General features: G+C 43.5%; 1 protein-coding gene across 1 annotated transcript in view; it reads right to left on the bottom strand.

Annotated features, from left to right (window-relative positions):
* Positions 1–9,004: 9,004 nt before the first annotated feature.
* The window catches only part of TMEM104 (transmembrane protein 104), an 89,494-nt gene continuing 80,676 nt past the window's right edge, over positions 9,005–17,822 (bottom strand). Inside the window, exon 10 of the mRNA XM_079967428.1 lies at positions 9,005–14,125. Coding sequence (XP_079823554.1) covers positions 13,365–14,125 — 761 coding nt within the window. The 3' untranslated portion in view covers positions 9,005–13,364. The remainder of the gene's footprint in view (positions 14,126–17,822) is intronic.

The raw sequence follows: 17,822 nt of genomic DNA, 5'->3' as shown, positions 1-17,822 counted from the left end.
CCCCGAGTTGTTGAGCTTTTTTGGGGGGGGCATTGCCCAGAGTTTTTTTTTTGGGGGGGGGATTGCCAAGACTTGTAGATCTTTTTCTTGGATCACAGTTGTGGTTTTTTTGGGCGGAGAAAAACACTCACACGAATTACAAATGCTTCCTATGGCATGCGGAGCAGAAACAACACATAGAGCTTTTGTGGGGGCATTGCCCAGAGTTTTTTGGGGGGATTACCAAGACTAGCAGAGCTTTTTAGAGTGGCTTGGATCACAGGTGTTTTTTTTTTTTGGGGGGGGGGGAACACTCACAAGCATTATAAACACTTTCTCTGGAGCAGAAACAACACAGTTTCAAGAATCACAGGCAGCAACCAGTCAACGAAAACCCTTGACAAACCCACCAATCACACAAACTACAACCTGCTGGCTGCAAAAAATCCCACCAATCTCGGGGGGGGGGGCGGGGAGGCAGGAATACAGCTGCTTTGGGGAGATAAACTGCCTCTAAGCTGCTGCCAGTGGGGAGCGAGCAGTTTACTCATGAGGTGGCATGGGGGGAAGCGGCTGCCCAATTTGAAATCCCCAAACAATGGCATTGCTGGCGTGATGGCGTGTGCCAACAGAGAGGGCTCTGCATGGCTCACTCTGGCACCCGTGCCATAGGTTCGCCACCACTGGCATATAGCCATCATATATAACGCTACTGGTAACCTAACCCTCCATGAATTTGTTCAATCACTTTTGAAGATATGTAAACTGGTGGCCCTTGCAACATCCTGCTGTAGCCAATTCCATCTTTTAAGTATGTACAGCACTTATAATATTGGTTTTTTTAATATTGGTTTCCATGTGTCTAAAATCTGTAATCATCACTCTTCCCTTGCCATTGACCCTGAGGGCAATTCATAAAACCCATTTTCAAATTCATTTGATTGAGACTCCAGTACCTGAGAAAATGAACTCTCCCCTCCCCACCAGTTGGTCTTTGTAATAATTCATTAACAATAAAGAAACTGGAAAAGTATTTTTTCAGGGGGTGGGGGAAGCTATGCTACCCCGCAGATACAATGAACAGAAAGATCAGAATGTTTGCTGGGTAATGAAACCCTCAGCTCCCCCGAGACACCGATTTTTATAGCCAGAACATAATCATCTTGTGGAGATCGAAAAGGGTAGTTTAGAGTAATGATGACTAATGCCCAAGGATCTATGGATTTAAGGGCAGAGATTTTAAGCTAGCCACAGATACAAAATCCCTAGATGGAGCAAGAAACAGATACCCATATTGCTTAGGTTTCCACTGCTCTATGTATGTTCAGCAGGGCACGTTCAGTGGGTCTATTACCAAAATGAGGGTACCTAGGTTTACAACTCTAGACCAGTACCTTTTTGTGTACCCTCAAAAACCTTGATGTCCCCTTGCTGCCTCCCTTTTGTGCAGGAATGGGGCTGTTTTTGGCGACCAAAGAATCCGTACTTGAGCAATGAGTTCACTCATTATTATATTATAATTATTTCAATATAACAATAATTAATAGTGATTAGACCAGAAAGCCTTTAAGCTGCCACAAGTCTGTTGTTTTTGCTGCAACAGACTAACAGGGCTACACCGCTGGAAATTTGTTTTTGTGGAAAAAGAGCAAAACCCAAGATTTCCAAACAGCCTGCAAATGGTTGCAAAGCAGCAAGAGAAGAATAAAAGGAATGATGAGAATCAGCACGGAAGTCAAAGATGAGCTGAGATGAAAACAAGTTATGCAGGGGCCTCAAGGGGCACACAGGGAAAGTTTAATTTGATGTGCAAGGAGATTGCTTTAGAAATTATTCACTGTATTTTGCTTTCACAGGATATTACACATTGCAAGCAACTTTGGATTAAACCTAAAGTGGAGACTAATTCAATTTTTGAACTTCAAAAATCAAAACCTAAACCTCCTATAGGACGAGTCAACCTCTCATTTTCATCATGCAAAAATGCTGATGATGGTCACAATATTTTTGAATGATTTTGCTGTATTTTAATAACTGGTAATTTGCAAGTTTTAAACTTTTAATTCAGGAATTCCCAGCACTAAAATCTTGCTGACTGCATTTGAGCTGATGCTAGGCACTAGAGAAATCCTTTAATCAATGGAAATTTTTCAGAGACCTCAGAGAATCCAAGTAAGTAGATGCAAAAACAGACTGCAAAATTCTGACTGACTTTCATGAAGCCCTTTAACACCTTGTTTGCATCTGCTTAATAAAACTGTATCCCACAGTTCTTTGAACCAGGGACTGGTTTGAACTCATCACAAGCTAGGAATAAAAGAAGCAAAATACATTCCCACTAGAAGCAAAAATCCTCACTGCAAATTTGGCAACACCTTTGAGTTTTGCATCAGATAAATTCATTAGGTGTATATTTTTCTAAACTCAAATCAGATAGTACCAGAGGTGGGAAAACAAATAAGCCTGGATATGCAGATGGACACACCAGAAAGCAGTTGCATGATTTGGCAACTGATGGTCAGCAGGGCATTTCTTCCAGCTGGTCACTCCTTCCCTCCTTCTGTGCTTGTTGAAGCTCTTACCCTGATTCCAAAACTACAATGTACACTAGAAAACACTTCTGAGTCACTCTCAAACTGGCAATAGCGAAAGTGTTTGCAACATTTTCTGCAACACTCCTAATGTTGTCTCAGCAACAATCCTAATGACTTTATTGCTCAAGGCCATCATATAGCACACATGAAATGAAAAGAAAGGGGAAATTACAAAAAAAAAGTTTTCATTTTAGTTGAACCGTTTCCCAAGCACTTACCATTGGGCGATGGCATCATGTCTTTGGCAATTTGGGCTTGCTACTGAAGGCAAGGACTTAAATTGGTTTAATGGGCCATGGGCAGGCCTCTTGCCTCCTTGGAAGAAGCTCACAGCAAGGGGAAGGTCAGACAGGCAGCAGATACAAGGCACTAGCTTGCCCTCTCCCTGCCAGAAAAGGACAATCATCTCCAGCTGAAGTTGAAGCATATTCTGTTCTCTGCCATCAGCCAGGGGACTAAGGGCAGCTGGGTTGTGGGTGTGTATTTCTACTTAAAGACAGGAAGGCCCACCTGTCCACATCAGGTGATACTGCTGAGGCTAAGTAACTTGCAAGAACTGGTAAGTGAATTAGCTTCCTTTACTTTCCCCTTTCCCTTTTAAATCATGGCTGTTAGATTGCAAGCCTTTAAATTTTGTAATCATTTAGCAAAATTGTTATGGCATAAACTTTCATGGACTGGAATCCACTTTATCAGATGTATGAACACAGATTAACCTTTAAGGTGCTAAAAGACTCTTTGCAAGATGACAACAACAGCCATAGCCATTCCCCGTTCCCAGGGAACTGTAGTTCTGCAAGCGTGAGGGCCATCTAACACTGAATTATCAGCACCCTCACCAAACTAATTCCCAGGATTCCTTAGGTGAAGCCATGATACTTAACACTGGTACAAAAAAACAGATATGTTTACAGCAGAGCTAGGGTGAGCTTACTGCGCATATGTAGGGCAGCCAAAACAACATGAGGTGACTATTTCAGGATTAGAAGCAACAGGCAAAGGTCTTATTAAAAAATAAGGACAATAATTTTAAACAAAATGTTTCCATGAGCCAAATATTCTTTCAATAAGGTCTCTCTGACAGTCTCTCTTAGCAGCTTAGAGTCTACTTAGAACAATTGCCTAAAGCTAACTTTAATTGGAGGAATATCATGGGGTGGGGGTGAATGTTTGCATTATAATCAGGAGTCACTGGACAATTGGAAGGTACCAGCTGACCTTGTTCAAAAATGGAAATTTCTATCAAGTATGCTGCTTAAGTGACTTAGAGCCTATTTGCATATGCAAAGAACTAATTAAAGCACGGCTTGAAAAAAGGAGACTCCCTACCCATGAATATAGATGCCACTGGAGCCAAAAGCTGTTTTGCTTGGAAATAGTTTGATGAACTCAGAGAACCATAGATCCTGGGTCAGCGCTCCAAAATGAGATCAAAGTCACTATTATTAGATAGCACTTAAGAGATTTCTAGAGGACCCACCTTTCCTTTACTAGACATTGGCTCTCATCAGACCCTACCTACCCCAAATCACACTTCCCACCTGACCACTGGTGCTTAGAAAACTAAGAAGAATGATTTCCATGGTGGGAATGGCAATTTTTGCTAATCCTAATTCTGTTACATTGGGAGAAGTTTCTACAAAACTTTCAGATGGATAAAGTGATACCAGTTTGTAACGGAAAATCTGACCTACAAGCCCAAGATAGGAACTGTTCAACTGGATCTGCCCCCACTGCCTAGCGCTGCCCTTGTCAACCAATGTGTTGAAAAAGGATTGGGATTATAAAGGTTATCCATTACGCAGTCAGCAGGCAGGCGATTTGGTACCAGGAGTGATAGTCATTTTCAGAAATGCATATGTCTGAATGTGCAAAGCAGCACTTTAAGAGTTGCAAACTTTCTCTACTGCCAAGGTGGCTGCGACTGATGATCATACAGCCTTGACCTAGTTTTTAGGCCACCACCTTCACGGCTTCTCTCCCTGCCCCCCACTGCATAGATTTGCTCCTCGTCCCCAGAAGCAGGTGTTATAAGGTAAAAGGTGGCATCACGCCAGGACTACCCTCTACCACTTGGCAGTACATCCTAGACTTCCATCCATCTTCTACTTTAACTGGCACTGTGTAATTAACTGTCAACCCACCTCTTTTCCCTTAGTAAGAGAGGCTGCCATAGTCACATCTAGGGTACAGAAGAGGAAGCTCTGATGGTGGCAGCTTAAAGTTTTCACTGCTGTTCTTTATTAACCAAAAGTTGAAAGGTTTATAAAGCGGCTCAACAGACAGCAATGTGACTGTAACCACAACTTGCTTTGGCCATTATTAAAGTGTGATTAAAAGCTTGTCAGATTAATATTATTGATTAAAAATTAGAGATCTGCAGAAGATCTATAAATGATCTGCCATAGGGGAAGATGGCAAACCTAGAGAACGTAAATCTCTGGTTTCCAGAGGGCACTGAGGGCAGATCCATACCATATATTTAAAACATATCCAACACATATTAGCACACATGACTCCCTCCCCCCCCCCAAGAATCCTGGGAACTGTAGTTTTCGCTCAGAGCTCCTTACAAAACTACAGTTCTCAGGATTCTTTCACATTTGACTGCATAATGCTTTGATTTCCTTTTGTTTTCTGATGTTGTCAACACTATTCCTCCACTGAGGTTTGTCCCCATGAACATTTTTCCCTTGTAACTGATGCTGGCAGCATGGAAACACTGCATGTAAATATAGAACCAGATCCTAAGTTCCTGTTGCCTAGGATTGCCATTTGTCCAGAATTTCCCAGACATGTCTGGGATTCATTTGTCACTTGTCATGTCTGGGTGGAATTTCTGAAGATTGGGAAAACCCTGGCGTATAGCAACCCATGTTGGAAGTGTTGATTTTTTGGTGAATTTCCTAAAAAAAAATTTTTTTTTAAATAGCTGAGCAACTTTGGAAAAAAGAGAAAAGGTTCAACAACTTTTGTGTCTGGATTTTCACTTTTTGAAATATGGCAATCCTATTGTTGCCAGAATTTTACTGGGAGATTTCAGGAGTAAATACATAAGCAGCCTTTCACTGAGTCACACTGAAATGTTACGTTAATATGGGAGAGTTAACCATTAGCTTCTCATGAGGCTGCATTCTAAATGGTAACAGTGAGGATTCCCAACTCTGTTAGCCATGAGAAATGAAGCAGGGAGTTCTTCCTCCCCAGAATAACTAATTGAAAATAAGAGTGCGAATCTGCAAATCGCCTGAATGAAAGTGACAAAAGTTGCTGCCATCTGGAGTCTGGTCAGTGGGCTGTGCTCAATGACTTTGAGATGTCATTCAGGTTCTTACTGGAGCATCAACATTCCAAAACCTCACAGCTGGTATCCTCAGTAGAAATGGGGAGAAAATAAATAGGATAGGGATGAAGCTAATTTCCCTCCTCCTTTGACTCCAACTCTCATAAATACATACAGCTAGAGACACAGTGCTAACTGCAGAACACAATGGCAGGGATTCAGAGTTGAAAATGCATAATGGGGTTGGCACAAACTGACTCCCATGCCCTCTTCTCCCCACGGGAGTCTTCCAGCCTCCCAAAAAAGGCTTGCAAAGTTGCCTTCACCCGATTTTCAGCGATATACCTTTCCCGTGACATAGTCTACCCCATTAAGCAAGGGGAGAACAGGGAGATCTACTTGTGCCAGCACCATTCTAACCCTGATAGAATGTGTCAAAACTCTCTTTTTCCTTGCAAGAAAAGCCTACCCACACACCTGCCATGTGGCAGAAGGGAATAGCAGCATACATATCAAAGGGGGGGGGGATTATGTGCAGTGGGAGCCAACCGATTCTGTTCATTCTATCTTTGTTATCTGGATTAGCACCTGTGCTGGCAGGATGAATCGGGCTCCTTCCTGAAGCAGATGGACTAGTCAGAGTTTGTGGCAGGGACTTGTCCAAAAGAACACTGCACATATGTACACAGATCTTCCCACCTCACACCAAGTGTTGGGCACACCCTCTTGATTAGACAGGCCATTTTTCTTCTAAGCATCTGGGCACCAGCAAATCTTATTGCTGTGTCAGAAGAGATTTTGCCACACACGAATGCATCATTGACACACGAAGGCAGACTCCAGTCATTAGCCGCTGAAAGAAGCTGCCCTGCATTCAGGGTCCTTGTCACACGGCAATAAGAAATGAGCTGCTTGTTCAAAAGTAATGGTTCTATAGGGGCAGAAAAAATGAGGGCCGCCTAGGAAGAGGAGATAAATACAAATGCCTTGCCTCAAACTGTGGCATTTTACAGTACGACCCTGGTCTGCGAGTAAGTTGTTTTAAAAAAACGCTTCTCTAAGATCTGGTCTATACAGTGGTACCTATACTTAATTCATTCTGGAGGTCCGTTCTTAACCTGAAACTGTTCTTAACCTGAAGCTCCACTTTAGCTAATGGGGAGTCCTGCTGCTGCTGCGCCACAGGCGTGCGATTCCTGTTCTCATCCTGAAGCAAAGTTCTTAACCTGAGGTACTATTTCTGGGTTAGTGGGGTCTGTAACCTGAAGCGTATGTAACCTGAGGCATATGTAACCCGAGGTACCACTGTACAAACATCAGCTAGAAGCGGTGAGGTGAGCTGCACCATGCCAGGCTACACATAGGGGGCATTCACACACTATTTGGGGGGGAGATTTTTCAAATGCAAAGCCACCCTGTAAATTCTCTGACACCCTCAACACATTACAAACTTCTATCCCAGCCCTCTCTTCACTATTGCCAGTGGTGTGGTTTTTCAACTTGCAGGAAGCTTTTTAAATATTCAAACTTGTGACCCCACTCTGCAATGATGCAGTCCATTATACTAGATGCTGCTCAATTGGTGCTAACCCATGACAGGGCCTCTTTGGTGGCAGTTCCCCATTACGGAAGACCCTCTTTGGTGAGGTGCTCCATCTCCCACATTATTGACATTCAGGAGGGATTTTAAAACATTCTTGTTCAACCAGGCATTTAATGGCTGAGAGGTATTATTCCTGGCAATTTTAAATTATTAGCTCTGAGGGTATGTGACTGCTTTCAAATGTTTTTAGATGTTCTTGTCATTATAAATGTGTTATAATTAAGTTTTGAACTGTACTGCTTTACTACATTGTTTGCTGCCCTTGGCTCCTTTGGGAAAAGGCCCGGATATTTAAAAAACAACAACAAAAATCCAGTAAGACAGACTAGCATTCTATCACTTGCTTAGTTAGACCATTTGCTTTGAGCCATCTAGTTCACTAGATAGGATTGTACAAGGCTTATCTGCATGCTGTGGTGGGTGGTTTTCAAAATATGCAATATACTGGGCACTTTATCTTATGAATTCCCAATCCAAATGAGACATGTATTTTTCAACTAGACACAGAGAACTAGGCCGAAAGAGCAGTCTGTTCTGTTGTGTATAACCACTGAACATAGTCTGATGCTTTAAGTAAAAGTTCAACTCTTGGCTGTATTAACTTTTTAAGCAGATCAAATCGAGCAGTCAGGGACCTCTTCAGGGCTATTTACATGGGACTTTAATCAATTTGCTAAGTGTTTTACAATCCTTATATTATTATTTTTAAAAAGAAAATCCTATGAGAAAGAGTTATTCATCCAATTTTACAGATAGGGATCCAAAATATGAGAGTGAATGGTTTGTCCTAAGCTACCTAGGGATTTTTTTTTTAAAGAACTGACTAGAGACTGGACTCACTGAGCCATGCTGACATTTGACATTTTTCTACTTCCAGAAGCTTCACTGCAACTAGTATAACACTACAGGTGAAGCTCATGATTCCCCCCGAAGGCCTCTTCTCAAAGTCTGTTTCTCAAACCTGATGCCCCTTTTCCAACTGTCTCACTTTTAAGGGTGGCTCTTTCTCCTCATGGTCTTTGAAGTGTAGAAAGACAAGGGATTTAAGCTCCAGTGGCACTTTGATTTCAGATTTACAGTCCACTTCCCTAATAAATCCCATACCACACTTTAATTCCTGAGGGAAAGAACGTGTGAGCCACAGAAGGAGAAAGTAGAAACTGTTTATTTCCATCATAAAGATGCCTTTTAATATTTTAACATAAATCAAGCTGTGCTTTATGATGATAATAAATTTACCAGAAGAAACTTCATTTGCTGCCTGAGGCAGCAAAATGATTCAATTTGTTTAGTTTTTAAGCACAAGGAAATGTAATTGAGTCGGGTAAGGTACAGCTGTTTTAATTGACTTTTCGGAGAACACCTAGTGCTACAGGAAGGAGGAGGCTAATATGGAGGGACAAGAGAAGACAAGGATTACTCCACGAGCTGCTGCCAGCATGGATGCCCCCCTCCCCTTTGCTACTTCTGCCAACTGATCCGTCAACAGAAACTAATTCAAGATACACTGCCTTAATGTATGCAGGAAAAGGCCAAACCACAACAGATGCATAATCTGCATTTATTTCTTTATGCCTTTCTGAAAAATAATTACATACAGGGACAAGCTGAGGACACAGAGCAGCAAAGTGCCATAGTGAAGAATTGTTACATTTTAATAGGCAATTAAAAATATTGTCTCATGTTAAACCAGATGGGAGAAGGTATCAGCCACTGCATCATATTCAGCCAGGTTGAGCCCTGGATTCATAGAATCGTAGTGTTGGAAGGGATCCCAAGGGTCCTCTAGTCTAACCCCGAGATGCAGGAATCTCAGCTAAAGCATCCATGACAGATGGCCATGCAACCTCTGCTTAAAAACCTCCAAGGAATGAGAGACTCTACCACCACCCCATCCCTTGGGGTTCTTGTAATAGTGCCAGTAAAATAAACACACACACAAACATACATTTTATCCATCTTGGTCAATCTCAATCTCTCTCATGTTTTAAGGCATATTGTGATACTAGCATCAAACTTTCCCTCCTCTTGTAGGGCTTTCACCATTAATTGAGGTAGACACCTCCACTGCTCACATACTGAAGGCACCTGGGAAGGTACATCAATACAAATCCATCAGAAAACAGGAAAGGAAGTTCTTCAAGGTGAGAGAGGAATGGAAGGTACTACTGCCAAGCCATTTCAAAAGTGCTCTTCCTATTCATGCAGAGAGAAAAGTCATCCCTGACTGTCAAGTTTCTTTTGAAATCAAAGAGGAAATTTCACATTTTATAACCTTTGGAGCAACATAAAGGAGAAAAGATATAATCTAAGCCAAAAGGGCACATAATGCCACATGGGATTTAGATAAAAGGGGAAGGGAGAAATCCCAAACGACAACGTATAGCTGAGCTGGTGGGGATGGGGAGGCTGTCCAAAGGACACATTTCTTGTGCAATACAGGCAATTAGCATAATTGTGCTTTGTAGTACACCTTCGACAAGATGGAAAACAGAACTGCTAAAGTAGTAGAAGTCCCAGAATAGGCTTGCTGTTTGGCTGTAACCTTAGCAATTTGTCCAGCTTTAGCTTTCTGTGAAACCCAGTGCTTTCTGTTCTTCTGAGATGGCTCGTGGAGAAAATGAAAAGGTGTGTCACAAGAGAAGAAACCTCTTTGAAGATTGCAGGTGAAGATGTGCATTAAGTGACCCATATTATCTTGAAAGTCAAAAGCACAGAAAAATTCAGTGAACGCTCCATGGGGCTGAAGTAGACATAGTGCTTGCATTATTCAGCACCTTCTGTATTGTTGGCATCAGTCTGTCTCAAGAGGCAATGGGTCTCTCTTGGGGTGAAATCAAACTGTTAGAGAATTAAACCACCTGCTGCTGATGCAGAGAACCATAACTCATAACTGCTGCCTCCCATATTGTTTTAGCTGCAGTAACAGCACCAGTGTCCTCCCAGGGTGGGGGGCAAGCCTGGGCAGTGTGTATGAAGGTCCCAGGCTGCCCCCGCTCGGCCTCACTGATGTGGTCCAAAGGAAAGCAGAGCAATACGTTTGGCACCAGCTTGGCTGCAGGGGTTGTTGGAGGGAGGCATACAAAATGTCATCCAACAGCCTTAGGGACTCCACTTCAGATTTGTGTAGGGTTTCCTCTTCAGGCTTATCTTCTCCCGAAGATGTCCTGCACTGCAGCAGCTAAGCAGATTCTACAGCCAGCCAAAGAAGAGAAGATTGCCACAGTGCAATTTCCATACATTTATAGGTCATTTCTCAGGTACATGCATTCTGCTGCAAAAATGCCAGCAGTGATACTATCCTTGCCTGTCTCATATTGCATAAGGTCAGGCTGGGCCTCCATGCGACAGCTCTGTTTTCTCACTTCCAGTCTGACAAGAGTCTTATAACAGTGATGAGAAAGAGTGACAGAAGGAATCAGTTGTTAAACTTCTGAACCAATTGTGGCAGGACGGTTCCCATTTCAAATGGATTGTGCACATAGAATCTTAAAATCTGTAATTTTGTTTCCCCTCAACCTGGGCACTGTGTAATTCCTTACCAATTCACTCAGAGACAGTTCTCAGAAACCTGGTGTCAAAGGAGCAGCATCAGCTATCTGCAAGCTTTCAGGTTGTATAGGTGACTCTGATGCACCAGCAAGGACTGCCAAGTACAGCTTGAGATGAAGAAGAGAGGGATGTCATCAGGTTTTATTGTGCCTGGAGCAAACTCCCCCTAGTCGGCAAACATAGCTTTATGCAACATATCAAGGACTTTTGTTATCTATGAATAGAGTTGTGTTACAAAATTTGCTGTGTTTGTTTTTAACACACCTTCCAACAATCTGTTTTTTTGCAGCAAAACCAATTTGATTTTTATAATTATACTTGATAGTAATTTTATTTTTTAAAAAACCACTGAATTTCTTAACTCACTTTGATGAAATGTCAAATTTAATATCACAGCTACACCAGGATGGAAAAGGCAAGTATAATCCGGGGGTTTGGAAGATGAAATTTAATAATAGAAAAAGCAGTTTAAACATATTTGAAGTGAAAAGAGTTGAATTTCCCTCATATTAAAACCTTTGTGACCCATGACCCCTCCTAAGCTCTGCAATCTCCTAAATGCTTTTTGTGATTTCATCACAGAATGATGGTCAGTACTCCTTGTCGGCAAAGATCCCACAGTCCGAACTACATGCAATTAGAAGCAGACCTGTGTCTTTAAATCCAGACCTTTCCCCATCATGTATAAAGCAGGGAGGTGGAGGATGAGGATAATTTAAAGATCAAAAGGGATGTGCAGGTGAAGAGAGAAGCTTCCCTGCAGATTTCCCTACCAGGAGTCTCTCACACTGACTTACTTCTGATATAGCAGCGTGGCCAAGGGAAAAGTGACATTAGGGGACAGAGTACAGGGAAATAAGGCACAGGCAAGGAAGGAGTTAATAGCCCCCCTTCCAATCTGCATTTCTTTTATGTTTAACATAAGACCCCCTCACACACATCTCTTAGATTTACCTGTGGCAGACCCAGGTTTCAAAGCACAGTACTAGTCAGATGTAGCTTAAATTTACATAAACTGAAAAAGAGGTCATGTTGAAGGCAAAGTGGTGGGAACCTTAAAAACAACCACCATGAACCTGGGATGAGGTGGGAGATTAATTTTTAGTGAGCGGGAGTGAATTCTCTTGGCAATTTAGTGTGCTTTGGGAAGTAATGATTGCCTTTATATTCAAACAGAAAACAATGGCTTCATGAATGTCTCTTGCTTTAGCTTCCCCTCATGATTTTATTCTCTCTGGTAACACTTACTCATATGATTTCTTCATAAAGACACGGTTAGGGGCTGCCCTCCACATCTGGCAACACGCAGGTGAGGTGCTAGGAAATGAGAACTGTGCTTCTTTTACATGTTACCCATCCAGCAAGTAATTAGTACCTTCGTGCCTGCGATGGAGAGTGCTGCAGTCAGGGCCTGCCCTGCTGCCTCAGGACTGGTGTGAAACAGAGGACCACGGTGATGCTGAAGCGACTCAGCAGCAAAAAAGAACTGTGGAAACAGGCTTTCCCTTCAATGCTTCATGAAATAAGGCTTTGGTGGCACCCACCCAGACTTAACCGCAACCTCCTTTTCACCCTCTGCATAGAATCAAGTATGGAGGGGATTGGGCATTACATACAGAAAACACAAAAGCGAACAGAAGCAAAATGCTCACCAGATGAAAAGTATTCATTTAAATCCACAGTAACATCTATGCATCTGATCCCACATTACATGCAGCAAGGCAGATGTGTGCTGGAAAGACTGTAACAGAAATGGAGGAAACAACAGTAGTGTTGGAGTGGGAAGAATCTACCCCTGGGCATTTTCTCCCTCATTTTTTTCAGTGTAGGCTGACCCCACGGCATGGAACATTTCAATGAAATCTGATTCAACTAGTTGTGTCCATCTTTCTCTTGATTCTTCCCTGTTAGTTGAGGAAAAAGGAGAGTCACCTCAGGGGACATGAGAATGATAAGGAATCATTGCTTGCTTTCATTGGCTGCTTGCTTGACTGGTTTCAGCAAGGCTCACCCCTCCATCACTCTTGAGGGAGAGATGCATATCTGACAGCCTCTGACATATCATAGGACAAGAGAGGAAGACAGTTTGTATGGGAATCTGTGATCAAGGCAAATATAGAGAGATGCTGTGCGGCCACAGCAGCCTGGTAGAGTGACCACACTCAAAGTTTTATACTTTGAAGGGGAAAATCTGAATTAAGAACAGAACCCGACAAGCAGCACTGAACCCAAAATTGATAAAGTGAGCACCAAGCTCAAGACGGTATTAGCAGGTTCTTAGGAGGTGCAAGATCAGAAGAAGTCTCAGAAGTCACCTCCAGTTTCTTTGATAACAAACGGCATCGTTCCATCATTAGAGCTTAGTTTCACTCAATATGATATTTGCAGTCACAAACAGAAAGCAAAAAAGTCCCCAGAGTAGGACAAACCCAATCCAGAATGTGTGCCGGAAAGGGGACAAATGTTTATTGAGTGTGCCATTTCCAAAGATCAGCTGAGTGTCTTTTCGGCTGCAATATGCTAAGAAAGCAGGGATGATATACTGGATCCCATTCCCAGCATAGGCTCCAGTAATGCCCACCAAGGACTCCAAATCGTGGGTGCAGAAAGCCACGATAATGGGGGGAATGAGTGTAATGATTGGGAAAAAAATCCTATCTACTACCCAAGGGTAGGTTCCCCCTTCCCGGTGGAAGAGCGTCTTCCAATTGTTCCTCAGAGTCACGGCAATTATAGGAAAGTTGGTGCTGATGGTGAAGACAGGAAAGAGGCCCAGGAAGTAGCGGATAACGGCGATATTGACAATGTCACAGCTGGTGAAGTTGAGCGTATACATATCCATGAGAGTCCCGTTCTTGAAGCAGTAGATAGCAGTGAAGGACAAGAGGCTGTAGAAACCCAGGATTAAGGTGTAATCCAGCAGGACCAACTTGTTAACGTGTTTCTTCTTGGAGATGGGAGTGATGAGAGATGGCAGCGAGTGCTGGCACATGAAGGAATAAACGCACACCCCAAAGAGATTGCGGATCCCTGAGAGTTGCGCTAAAGGAGGGTGACCTTCCCCTTTCCCTTTGGAAATCCGGAGAAGGGCTATAATTATCATGACGACAAATGCTGGAAGACAAGGGGTGGGGAAGGAGAGAGAAAAAGAACATGTTGAAGTCAGAGCAGAAGCTATACACACAAAAACATATATTTCCTCCTCTAATCTCTGTGCTAAAAGGGACGCAGGTGGCGCTGTGGGTTAAAGCCTCAGCGCCTAGGACTTGCCGATCGAAAGGTCGGCGGTTCGAATCCCTGCGGCGGGGTGCGCTCCCGCTGCTCGGTCCCAGCGCCTGCCAACCTAGCAGTTCGAAAGCACCTCCGGGTGCAAGTAGATAAATAGGGACCGCTTACCAGCGGGAAGGTAAACGGCATTTCCGTGTGCGGCTCTGGCTCGCCAGAGCAGCGATGTCACGCTGGCCACGTGACCCGGAAGTGTCTCCGGACAGCGCTGGCCCCTGGCCTCTTAAGTGAGATGGGCGCACAACCCCAGAGTCTGTCAAGACTGGCCCGTACGGGCAGGGGTACCTTTACCTTTACCTTTAATCTCTGTGCTGGATCACTACAGTCTATAGTGCAAGTGATAAGGGGACGAGGACACTTGCTTCCCTGGAGAAAGCAGCGCTGCATACAAAGAAAAGATCTACAAGGAGATAAATACGTGTGTTCAGCACCAGGCTGTACACTGTGGGTGGGGACTCCAATACAAAAGTACAGTTGGCTATCTTTGAAACAGGGTTATCCAGCAATCACACTTTCTCTCAGGGGCATCTGCCTCGTAGGAAATGGGTTTGACCCATCACAGCTGCTGCTTGAGTCCTCAAAGAAATATAAAATAAAACTGTTGTCTTTGAACTCAACACCTTCTCTTTACCCCAGGGTCCCCAGTCTCATTCATGTTAGTAAAAGTGCACTGAAGACATTTCCTAGCATGAGCATGTACCACTTTGGTGGAAAGGGCATTTGAAAGATTGCTTCTCGGCAGCACAGGAGCGCACAAGCGACAATGCTCATGCCCTTTGGTTTTCACAGCATTTGTTTGAGGAGAGTGGGACTGTATTTTACATAAATGACACAGACAGGAATATTTGCAACTGGCTTATATTTAAATTTAGGGTATTTGTAAATAACACATTGACATTGTTCTGCATAAGAAACAGCCAAACAAGCTGCCTGGGACTAATCTCAATTGGGAGAAGGTCTAACAGGGACTGAAAAGAAAGCACTGAAAATTGGAGTTGAAATGCAGGCATAAAGCACACACTTAAAGGTAAAGGTAAAGGTACCCCTGCCCGTACGGGCCAGTCGTGTCCGACTCTAGGGTTGTGCGCCCATCTCACTTAAGAGGCCGGGGGCCAGCACTGTCCGGAGACACTTCCGGGTCACGTGGCCAGCGTGACGAAGCCGCTCTGGCGAGCCAGCACCAGCACAGCACACGGAAACGCCGTTTACCTTCCCGCTAGAAAGCGGTACCTATTTATCTACTTGCACTTAGGGGTGCTTTCGAACTGCTAGGTGGGCAGGAGCTAGGACCGAAAGACGGGAGCTCACCCCGCCGTGGGGATTCGAACCGCCAACCATGCGATCGGCAAGCCCTAGGCGCTGAGGTTTTACCCACAGCGCCACTTACTTGACATTTACTACAACAGCAACATATAATGCTGTTTATTTGCTTGCCGAAAGAAGATTTGCTGGGGCAAGGCAAAGCAGGTCTAATGTCATATATTAAATGTTAGTGATAGTAACAAAAACAGTTTTACTGAGCTAAAATAAAGAATAAATAGGGCCCTCAGATGTGCTTGAACAGGAAGTTGAGCATTATGATGAAGGGCACAAGGACCTTCAGTTTGAAGATTTGTTCCTTGACCACTGGGCACTCCATTCAGCTCCATTATGTTTCCTAAAACTCTAATGAATTAACTAATAGGAGTGTGGGATCTTCTTCTCAATCAACTTGGTCCAAATATGCCCCACCCCTTCTCAGTGACATTGTGACTGATCCATTAGAGCAATTAGTGTGCTGCCCACCAATTTCAGTCTGCCACCACCACCTTAAGCCTGTCTTCTTTCTTGGCTCCAGTCCAGGGGGTGGCCCTGGCTGCTGGCTGCCTCCTCCATCTCAGAGTTGCCTTTGCAGAACTTTGTAGGAAGGGGGTTAGGGACAAATCTTAGTTGGCTTTAACTGTCTTTGGCTCTGCTCTACCTACTGTTGTTCTCCCTGACTTCCACCCTACCAGTCTTAATGGGCACCAGCGGCCACTGCCATTTAGTAAATTTCTGCTTAAGTTTCATTTCTGTTAAATTAATTTTTCTCTCCAGTCTCAGTTTCTTATGCTGACCTCTTGAACCTTGCGATCATAACAGCCTCTAAAACAGAAAGCAACCATTTTACAAACCCAAACCTGAACTGGTTGAAAAAAATTAGTTCATTCATTAGCCCCTCATCATTTTGATTGCTAACTTTTTTCTTGTGTAGGTTACAGCCCTTCATGATAGTGTTCCAGAACAGGGGCATCATTGGAGGGGGCAGGGGGCCAAGCCCCCCCTCCAATTTTCAAGGAGGGGGCCAGGCAACCTCTAAATTCCATGGTGACCGTGTGCACACCATGTACACATGCTGCACAACATGTTGACATCACTTGCACATGCTGCTCACAACACGTCAGCATGTTGCGCAGCATGTGGAAATGACTCAGCGAGTCGCACGGAAGATGCACATGGCGGGCGGCACCAGCCCCCTCAATCACGGGGGCAAGCCAGCATGCTTGTTCCAGAGACTGGCCATTTTGTGCTTGAAAGGGGAACGTCTCCTGCTCCCTGCTTCAACTTGGTGTATTCAGTGGGGAGAGTGGCTGCTTAGGATAACAAATGGGCCAAGATGGGCTGTTTTGGCATTTGTACAAACTGTCTTTAGCTGTGGCTGAGAAACAGAAGCCCCAAACCAATTAATCAGATACTGTAACACACAGAATGCTAATGCACACTTCCACTGCACAGAACATTTAAAGCCATTTAAAAAGACGGACTTTGACAGCACAGCAACCAAGAGAGGAGACACAGGGACTAAAAACTAGGGTGACTACCAGAAAACACCCAATTAACTGGCCACTCACAAAAACCCAGCTAAATCCAGATTTTACAGCAATGCTTGGGCTTATGGAACAAATGCTAGGGGGCTCTCAATTAAATCGACAAGCTGCACATTCTGAAAGGCCCTATAACAGTAGCTACAAAAAGGAAGACAGTCCCCCTGTAAATTGAGTAGTGACTTATATTGCCTATGAGTATTATGGGATCAAACCTAAGATACAATATTCAGTAAATTCAAGTGCACTTCGAGTCATGTGTTCCCTCCATTGTAGCTGCCTATGCAGAACCACAAGATCACTCATTGTACCAGGGGCACATATGCTTCCCAGCATCCAACGTAACTCTATCTATATAAAAGCAGTCAACTGTCATGAAAAGCAGGCCTAACATGTCAAAACCTATTTTGTTTTCCAGTTCATCATTTGAATACTGACATGCTCACAGAAAAATCTTATAGACAATATATTTCAAGGACTCCACTTTTTTATACCCAAAGCAACAAGAACTGAACAATTTATACAGGTTGCTCTCATCCTACCACCATTTCTTGTACTGCTTGGTGATCACCATTAAGTGTCTGGAGAGTCCTCATAAAGAGAAGCTTCTTTGCGGCAAAGCATCACCAGATTGCCACAATTTTTCAAGGATCTGCTTTCATCAGACCACACCTGGAATATTA

This window comes from Podarcis cretensis (assembly GCF_951804945.1).
Source record: "Podarcis cretensis genome assembly, chromosome: 2".
NCBI classification, from domain to species: domain Eukaryota; kingdom Metazoa; phylum Chordata; class Lepidosauria; order Squamata; family Lacertidae; genus Podarcis; species Podarcis cretensis.
This window is presented reverse-complemented; position numbering and strand designations above follow the sequence as displayed.